Raw genomic sequence first — 9870 nt, forward strand, 5'->3', positions numbered from 1 at the left:
TCTTCGGGGAAATATCACTATACTCATACATAACCATACGTAATAAAGTAATCTTATTAAATAATATTAGGGTACTTTTTAGAATGTTCTTATTTAACATACTTGCAATAGCTATAAGGAAAGAATAATTAAGGATAATATAACTTCTATTCTTGGTTCTACGATAGCACTAGATATTAGGGAAGCTAAAATCAATTTTTTACAGTAGTTTCCCCTCTATGATGTACTTTTATGGTATTAATGGGAATTTTGGCTTGATAAGGGCACATTCCTGATGCAACAAAAGTTGATGACAAGAACTGTCAAAATATTAGACTATTGACTTAAAGGTGTTCATAATTTTTACATAATGAACTTTTAGTAATCACAAAGTCACGTGAGTATAGTCTTTTGTTTCTCACTACAGTAGTACCAGTTATATTGGTTTTTGAGTATTATAATATTGTGTGCAATTTTATCTAATAAACAATTAATAAAAAAATATATTAAGATAAATTTAGTTTAGATTTTCACAATAAAAATTTATCTCTGAATGCTAGTATTATATTATAGTTATTACCTATTCTGTTTGCCTTGTCTGACTTTCAACTTTTAAATAAAATGTCTAGGATTTCATCAAAGGAGTATTTTACCCCGACATTTATAATGTCATCTGTGCAGCGGGCTTTTACTCAAAAATTGAGTAAACAGCATGCAGCTGACGTTAGACGTCAGATTGCTACCTCTACCTCATATTCACGTGATCTGTCAAAGAGTGGCAGCTCATTCTCAGGCTTTTCTTCCACGGTACATCCTGAATTGCAATTTGTCTACATAAGTTGTAATTCGTACATCAATGTAATTAATAAAAATATTTTAAAGATGTCACTATGTGAGGTATTAGAGCCACTAGACTATGAAGAATTTTTGGCTCAACATCAGTCAGTTCTTGACCGTGATCCTCTTAAATCAATATTAGATTTTCCACCTGGTGATGTTGAATTAAAAGTTGTAAAAAGAAAAATCAGAACAGAGGAACCAATTGTGCCTCATGAATCTATGTAAGATTTTTTATATCTTACAACCAACAAAATCATTATTTTTGCATTTATATTAATTTTATTGAATTTTTGCATTTATATTAATTTTATTGAATTTTTTAGGGACATAGTATCTCCTTATGTCAGAAGATGTATTGAAAGTTTCACTTCAGATTGGGTAATAGTGCACAGAAAATATAAACGTCGAGTTTCTCCAATAGCAAGAGACAGACTTCTTCAGGATACTCCAAGACAAGATTTTGAGGTGCTTGAATAAAAATAAAATATGCATGGCATATAATTGAAGAACACATTTAAATCAGATATAAAATAGGTGGATCAAGAGGATACAAATGGTTCAGGATCACCAAATGAAGAGGAAGATTTATCTAATTGTGGAGATACACCAAGAGGATCCTGGGCAAGTTTAGATTTAAGACATTCGCAACATGATCCTCTTCTTCCCACCTTATTGGACAGAGTTTGTCCAGAAACCATTGATCAAATGAACGAGCAAAAACGATCAGAAGATCGTCAAGTGAGTACTGTATGCACAAGCAAGATTAGATTTTAGTAATTCTGATCTACTGATATTAATTTTAGGAAGCATTATTTCCACTCTATGCACCTCCAGCTTCCCCTGATGATGAGTGGCAGGAAATTGGCATAGCACCAGAACCTACAGAACCTTTTTCACATAAAATTCTTGTGAAATGTCTCCAACTGAAATTGGAATTGGAAGTTGAACCAATATTCGCGAGTTTAGCTTTATACGATGCCAAAGAAAAGAAGAAGGTATATGAAAATAAAAAATCTTGAAAGATATTTACACATAATTTTCGTTTTCCTAATTTCTTTGGAATCTATAGGTATCTGAGAACTTTTATGTAGACATGAATTCGGAAGGCTTAAAAAGGATGCTTGGTAGTCATATTGCATACAGTGATGCCAGTACTTTAGCAAGAAGCTGTGTTATGAGTATCAGCAAGCCTAGTCCAGATTTATTTTTAGTCGTTAGACTTGAAAAGGTATTGCAAGGTGATATCTCTGAATGTGCTGAACCATATTTGCGTGAAGATAAAAACAAAGAAAAAGTAATACATCAAATACAATCCATAAATCATTAAATTATAAATGTGCTGAATAAGGTAATAAGAAAAATTTAATCCAAAATAGGTAAGGGCAGCTGCTGCAGCTGCATGTGAGCGTTTAGGTCGATATAGAATGCCACTTGCATGGACTGCCATTCACATTTCTGGTGTGATAGGAGGAGGTGGAGATACAGATAGCACAGGAAGTGCTGGATCTTTAGACAGAAAATCGGGTGGACTGGAACAGTGGCGTAAAAAAGTGGAACCGCCCGCCAGAAGAGGATCTTTAGAAAGAAGAAGTTCAGATAAAAGACGTAGTTGGTCACCAGACGATTTTGCTAATTGTCTTGATACATTTAGGTGGATATTTTTATAATTTTTTTTACATCTAATGTTTTTTATATTTTTATATTTATAAATTACTAATATTATTAATTTCTAAATTATATGTTTAATTTTTTAGGCCTATCACATTGACTGTTTCAAGTTTCTTTAAACAAGAAAGTGAACGACTGAGAGACGAAGATTTATACAAACTTTTAGTCGAACTACGGAGACCTGGTTCTAATTTAAAGAGATTAAAATGTCTACCAGGTATACTAAAATTGGACCTTAGCCCTAGACCAGAAGAACTGCCTAGATGCTTGGATCCTGATCTCAGAAGATTAGTGCCATATCCTGATGAAAAGAGTCGGCCAGTCAAAGAAATACTTGAATTTCCGAGCGAAGTTATTTCGCCAGATTTGACGTATCGAAATCTCCTATACATTTATCCAAAGGTAAATTATCATTTAGCTCTTTAATACTTAATTACTGCTTACCACGAATAAACAAAATATACTTTTTATTACAGGAAGCAAACTTCAGTTCAAGGACTGGTTCTGCACGAAACATCGCCGTAAGAATTCAACTTATGGGTGGTGAACAGGAGGCTGATGCACTAACAGCTATTTTTGGAAGATCATCGTGTCCCGAAATGACTCACGAATGCTTCACTTCCGTTTCTTATCACAATAAGAATCCAAACTTTTACGACGAAGTGAAAATTCGACTTCCTGCTGATTTGAGTGCAAAACATCATTTGCTATTTACGTTTTATCATATTAGTTGCCAGAAGAAGGCGGAACAACCGAATGTTGAGACTGCTGTAGCATATACAGTAAATAATATGAAGTCAAATTCTAATCAAAATATATTATTTCATGTAAATTACACTGAAAGATATTCTTAATATTTCTTTTATTTAGTGGTTGCCACTTTTGAGAGATGGACATCTACAATCAGGGGAATTCAGTCTACCCGCGATGCTGGATCCACCACCAGCAAATTATTCATACATTGCACCTGATGTTCTTCTACCAGGTACAAGATGGGTGGATGCTCATAGAGGCGTTTTTACTGTGATTTTGGAACCAGTTTCTAGTGTTCATCCTCAGGATAAATACATTGATAGGTAATATTCCAGAAACTCGAGCTTTTAATTAGATATTTCAATGAAAATATTTCAATAAAATTATTATTAATATTTTAACGGCAACACAAAAATTATAGATTTCTATCACTGTGTGGTTTTTTGGAAACTGGTCAAGTACCTCCACGCATTGGTGAAGCAGGGATGGAATCGGAATTAAAATCAGCTCTATTGGAATTGGCAAGAGCATCACATTCTGCTTTAGTACGATCGCTACCTCAATTGCTAGATCAATTAATATCCCTATTAGTGCGACCTCCAACACTACCATCTCAACCACTGAATGTGGCAGCAACCGCATTCGAGGCTATAGGTTTGCTAGTACGAAATATTACCAATCTACCTGATGGTCAATTAGATGCTCACGGAAGACACGCGCTTCTAGCAACCTATATTGCTTATCAATGCTCTTTACCAAGGATGACGCATGCTCCTGGTATTGTTCGAGCTCAAAGCAACCCTGACCTGCCTCTAGAAGATTTAGAAATGGAGGTACACTCCAGAGGATTGGATCGAACAGCCTCTATGCGTCAAGAATCGCCTTCTATAAATAGTCAACCTACCAGAAGGCTTCTACACGAAGAACTAGCGTTACATTGGGTTGTATCGACAGGACAGGCACGAGAATTGGCTGTTACATATTCATGGTTCTTCTTGGAATTGATCGTTCGCTCTATGGTTGTGACATTAGCAGAAATGGGAATGTTGGAGGCTCCTCGAAAGTCGAGGTTCTCTCCCCAGTTCTGTGATGACGTGGCAACACTTACTGCAACGTTGACTTCAGAGGTGACTTCACGATGTGGAAAGGAAAACAGGATACCCAATAATCTAATATCGAGTCTAGGCAACTTTCTTTCTGATCTACTATCAGTGATGGACAGAGGATTCGTTTTGTCCCTAACTCGTGCTGCCTGTTGCTCTCTGTCAGATGCATCTATGCACATTCCCGATTCAGCTGCACTTTACGCGTTGAAATTGGACCTCGTACGGACAATATGCTCTCACGAGCATTACGTGGCACTGAATTTGCCGTTTGGAACTGGATATACATCGGGATCGGCGCCAGCTTCTCCCAGTCCATCAACTGGAAGTTCTGGCAGTCTGATATCTACCCTAGTACCTGGAGATCGAGCTAGATTTTCTGAGCTGAGTCAGGAGTTCCGACAGCAACACTTTTTAGTAGGAATTGTTTTATCAGATTTGTCGAATACTCTAGAAATACCAAATCCTATGCTTCAAAACAAAGCTATTGGGACCATTCGACATCTTATGGCGTGCCATGACGTTGATTCACGATATTCTGATCCTGCTGCGAAAGCTAGAGTCGCTGCTCTCTATCTGCCACTTTTGAACATTATAATGGATGCTCTACCACAACTCTATCATTGGGATTCAAAGGACAAGAGCGTTTATCCTGACGAATCTGGTTCTATTACACAATCTGTGGCTTTAGCCATAGCTGGTGGAGTTTCTGCAGACACTGCAGGAACTCAATGTAGAGTTTCCTTGAGTTCAGAGGCTACAAGACATCTCTTGATGTGTGTCTTGTGGGTACTTAAGGGGTTGGAACAGTCTGCTTTAACACAGTGGTGTTCAGAACTAAGTTCTAGACGTATACTGTGTCTTCTTCAAGTTCTCAATATTGCCACTGCAGCTTTTGAATATAAAGGGAAAAAGGCGCTGAAGAGACTGCCTCCACAGGCGGCAGCTACAAGTGATATTCGATCGAGATTGGAGGATGTGATTCTTGGCCAAGGAAGCGCCAGAAGCGAGATGATGTTGAGAAGAAAAGAGAGAATGAGTGGGGACAAACTTAGGTGGCGTAAAGATCAGATGCCTTATAGGTAGGTAAACTTCTGTATCTACACTACAGACATTTATGCAAATTCATTTCTTTCTCAATATAATTAAAGTGAAGATTTTAAATCTGAACAATCTTTTTTTATTTAAGATCCTGCGAACAGTCAGAAGGCAGAGCTGTGGAGCAAGATGCTCATATAGAAGGTGCATTAGCAGCAGAAGCTTCCCTGGTAGTTTTGGATACTTTAGAAACAGTTGTCCAAGCTGATGGAGGAGGAGGTATATATATGTACTTATACAATATTTTTTATAAGTTTTGTACCTTTATATTTACAAAATTTTTGTGCTTTCTAGGTGCGGTTGTAGGAGCCGTATTAAAAGTGCTTTTGAGAGCATTAGCAAGAAATCAGAGCACATCTGTGTTACAACATATGTTTAATACTCAGAGAGCTTTGGTATTTAAGTATCATAGTGCTCTGTTTGATGAGGAAAGCGAAAGGTGCGGAGATCTGTGTTTGACATTACTCACTAGATGCAGCTCACCCCTAAGTGCTGTTCGGAGTCATGCTGCTGCCAGTCTTTATTTATTAATGAGGCAAAATTTCGAAATTGGAAACGTAAATATCTTAGTAATATACTTCAATAGATCTATAATGATTTATTTTATAAATATATTAATTAATTTAATATGTTTAGAATTTTGCCAGAGTTAAAATGCAAGTCACCACGTCTTTGTCTGCCCTTGTTGGAAGAGGGAGAGCTCCTAGTGAAGGAGCACTTAGGAGAGCATTAAAAACAGTGTTAGTATATGCTGAAAGGGATACAGAATTAGCAGACACAAGCTTTCCAGAACAAGTGAAGGATCTTTTGTTCAATCTACATATGATCTTGTCTGATACTGTTAAAATGAAGGAATTCCAGGAGGATCCAGAAATGCTTTTAGATCTCATGTATAGGTAATTGTGTTAAAAACAGAAACTTCTGATAAAATATGATATATGTAGCATATTGAATCAAAATTGATGATTTCACAGAATTGCAAAGGGATATCAAGGTTCACCAGATCTTAGACTCACATGGCTGGCAAATATGGCTCAGCAGCATATGGAAAGAAAGAATCACACAGAGGCAGCTATGTGTTTAGTGCACAGTGCTGCTTTAGTAGCAGAATATTTACACCTTTTGGAACCAGGAGGCGGCGGGCGACCAGTAGGAGCTGTTGCTTTAGCTCCTATCACACCAAATGCTTTAGAAGAGAGTGCAGTAGGAGATGATGTACTGGCAAGAAGAGAAGAAGGTTTATGTTTAGGACCAGACTTTTCAGAAAGTGGTTTAGCTGGTTTGCTGGAACATGCTGCCAGCTCTTTTCATACAGCTGGAATGTATGAAGCTATTCCTGATGTATACAAGGTGCTGCTTCCAATAGCAGAAGCCGCACACGATTACAAAAAATTAGCTAATATTCATGGGTATGATATCCTTCAGATTTTGAAAAACTTAATATGAAAACGAATCTATGTCTTAATTTATGATCCTCTAATCACAGGAAACTTCATGAAGCATATACACGAGTAGAACAATTAGCGGGAAAACGAGTATTTGGAACATATTTCAGAGTAGGATTTTATGGTGGGCGTTTTGGTGATCTTGCTGGTGAAGAATTCGTTTATAAAGAACCGACTTTGACAAAGCTACCAGAGATATTCTCGAGACTCGAGAATTTCTATGCTGAACGATTTGGCGCGGAAAATATTGTGATAATAAAAGATTCGAACCCTGTAGACTCCAGCAAGTTAGAACTAGATAAAGCCTATGTTCAGATCACATATGTGGAACCATATTTCGAGCCACATGAGCTCAGGCATAGACCAACTATTTTTCATAGGAATTTTAATATTAGTAAGTCCTGTTCTGAAGAACTTTAAATAACTTAACAAAATTAATTTTCCATTTATATTAATGTTTTCAATCATGTTTAGAGCGATTTGTATATGCAACGCCATTTACTCCTGGTGGTAAAGCTCATGGAGAATTAAGAGAACAGTGCAAACGTAAAACTATACTAACAGTAGCTACACACTTTCCTTATCTAAAGACAAGGATTCGCGTGGTTGCTAGGAAGCAAATAGTTTTAAGTCCAATTGAAGTTGCAATTGAAGATATACAAAAGAAAACTGCAGAGGTATGTATATATGTTCTTCTGTTATAAGATAAATTCTTCTTTCATAAATTCATTAAATAAATAAACTCTGTTTTATGTAAATTTGTTGAATCAGGTTGCAGCAGCTACAGCTCAAGAACCACCTGATGCAAAAATGCTGCAGATGGTTCTTCAAGGTTGCATTGGAACAACAGTTAATCAAGGTCCTGCAGAAGTTGCTGTTGTGTTTCTTTCTGGATTAAGGGAACAGAATGCACAGCCCACTCGACTGCAGCACAAATTACGCCTATGTTTCAAGGATTTCTCAAAGAAATGTTTGGATGCTTTGAAAAGAAACAAAAATTTAATTGGGCCAGATCAACGAGACTATCAACGAGAATTGGAAAGAAATTACCAAAGATTAACAGAAAGACTTTCTCCTCTTATTGCATGGAGGTATGAGAAATTTAGTTGAAATAAATAATAGTTTAGCCCAATATCTTTTACAGTATGTCTATCTTTTTCTTCTTCTTGATAATACAGTGGACCTTCATTAACAAATCAACAAAGTGTACCATCAACATCACCTCGTTGGTAAAATGGCTGAATACTGCTAATCAACAGTTACCAAAGATCACTGATGCAAGTATTTAGTGTTCATAAAATATCAGCAGCATGTGCTCTTATATAGACATATATATTATATTTATATCCATTCATTTTCTATAAGGATAAAGCATTTTGATCTGCTGGTATCAGAGTGTCTGCCTTAGACAGTTTAAAAATATAAGACTAGATCAAAATATAAGATTAGATCATTATTATTAATTTAGAACGATTATGAAGTAGAGAAGGGCAACTTATTTGAGACAACAGACTTTTTGATAATAATAAAATGAAAGCATTATTTCTTATAGAAATAACTCATTTTTTCAAACAGATGATACAGACACATGGGAATTGATATTTTGCTTTTCATAGTCTTTTTATACACTGCTTTTGACTAAACATTACGTAGTGACAATTAACGTAGTAAGTAAACAAGAATGTCAATACTAAAGTTATAACAATAATTTTTTATCTAACCGTCTTTTCAATAATTGTATTTTGTAATTATATTTAACATGAATTTATTTACTGTGTTTATGTTTTGCATTCTAATGCATAACATACTGCCTAGAATATACAAGTTAAATGTCTATTTATGTATTTAGCTACTAAGGAAGCTGTGATCTTTCGATTAAACATGGAATTATCATAACTGCAGAAGCTTGTAACAATAGATATTTTATCCAAAAGACTTGTTTTTTTTTATAACTGACAAATAAATTTATTTATAACGTACAATTTATATTCTTGCAAGAAAATTTCTTTGGTTTGTGATTAGTATTTTATATATGATTATCTTTTAGTTCTTTTATGATGATAGTTTTATGAGATCTAATTATTGTATCGAATAACAAGTCTATTATTAGAAGTTTCTTCAAAGTTTCTAGAACATCATTAATGATTGTCTCAATGTAAAGAATGTTTGAAGAATGCTAAATCTCAATATAATTGACAAATATGCTTTTTACAGTACTAGACACATTTTTAACAAATCTATTAGATTTTTCAAAACTATAAGCTTCTAGTCGAAGACGCAAGTAATCTTGTCATTTAGAGTAATGCATAGCTCTCTAAATTAACTAATGTTTGATGATATTTTATATGAATATACTTATATTCATTAATATTGGTAGCGTGATTTTGCAAGTAAATTAAAAGATTGACAAATGAAAAAATTTATATGTATCATTTCGATAAAAATTATTTCACGCAATTAAGAGACTATTATAGAAAAGCTTGTGAAAACTTCTTCAAACATTATAAAATTTTACTTTAAAAATCCGTTACTTGCAATGGCAACACACATTATATTTATACGGAGTAATTTAGCGAAACTGCCGTGGATGTAAACTTTTGTATGTCACAGAATATTCAAAATATATATCCATTTTATACTTCGCTATTTCTGAACTTTTTCTACTTTGTTTTACGAATAACAAGCGTAATAAAGAATGCAACTCACCGAGAAACTCCTGCTATCACGATTCCAAAGCGCGGTAAACTAAGATGGCGTTGTTGATTCTTTCCGTTTATATAGAAAAGTTAGTGAACAACATAGAGAAAAAAATAAAATAAAATATAAAAGCAGAAAACTATCCATTAACATCACCGAGGAATCTTTCAATTAGTAAGAAATAAACAATAATTATACTACAGATGTATATGTTTCTCCTACAACATATACATATATACATGGTAGACATTCAAATTTAAAAAAATGCGGGAAATCATCAGTAGTTT

General features: G+C 34.8%; 1 protein-coding gene across 1 annotated transcript; it reads left to right on the forward strand.

Annotated features, from left to right (window-relative positions):
• Positions 1–240: 240 nt before the first annotated feature.
• Zir (dedicator of cytokinesis) lies at positions 241–9532 on the forward strand. Its single transcript, XM_033341326.2, has 20 exons — positions 241–376; positions 609–786; positions 862–1040; positions 1143–1284; positions 1354–1557; positions 1623–1814; positions 1889–2113; positions 2196–2470; positions 2574–2889; positions 2964–3269; positions 3358–3563; positions 3662–5425; positions 5533–5660; positions 5736–5998; positions 6078–6337; positions 6416–6850; positions 6928–7280; positions 7361–7563; positions 7658–7977; positions 8065–9532. The coding sequence occupies exons 2-20, from the start codon at positions 646–648 to the stop codon at positions 8117–8119; spliced, it is 5967 nt and encodes a 1988-aa protein (XP_033197217.1). The 5' UTR covers positions 241–376; positions 609–645; the 3' UTR covers positions 8120–9532.
• The last annotated feature ends 338 nt before the right edge of the window (positions 9533–9870 follow it).

This window comes from Bombus vancouverensis, chromosome 13, assembly GCF_051014615.1.
Source record: "Bombus vancouverensis nearcticus chromosome 13, iyBomVanc1_principal, whole genome shotgun sequence".
Classification (NCBI taxonomy): domain Eukaryota; kingdom Metazoa; phylum Arthropoda; class Insecta; order Hymenoptera; family Apidae; genus Bombus; species Bombus vancouverensis.

Bases quoted from the DNA above. Each gene is read 5' to 3' on its own strand.
- Zir (XM_033341326.2), top strand. From the start codon at position 646: ATGTCATCTGTGCAGCGGGCTTTTACTCAAAAATTGAGTAAACAGCAT. The intron at 1,285-1,353 runs GTGCTTGAATAA...GATATAAAATAG, and splicing joins CTCCAAGACAAGATTTTGAG to GTGGATCAAGAGGATACAAA. The intron at 6,338-6,415 runs GTAATTGTGTTA...ATGATTTCACAG, and splicing joins CTTTTAGATCTCATGTATAG to AATTGCAAAGGGATATCAAG.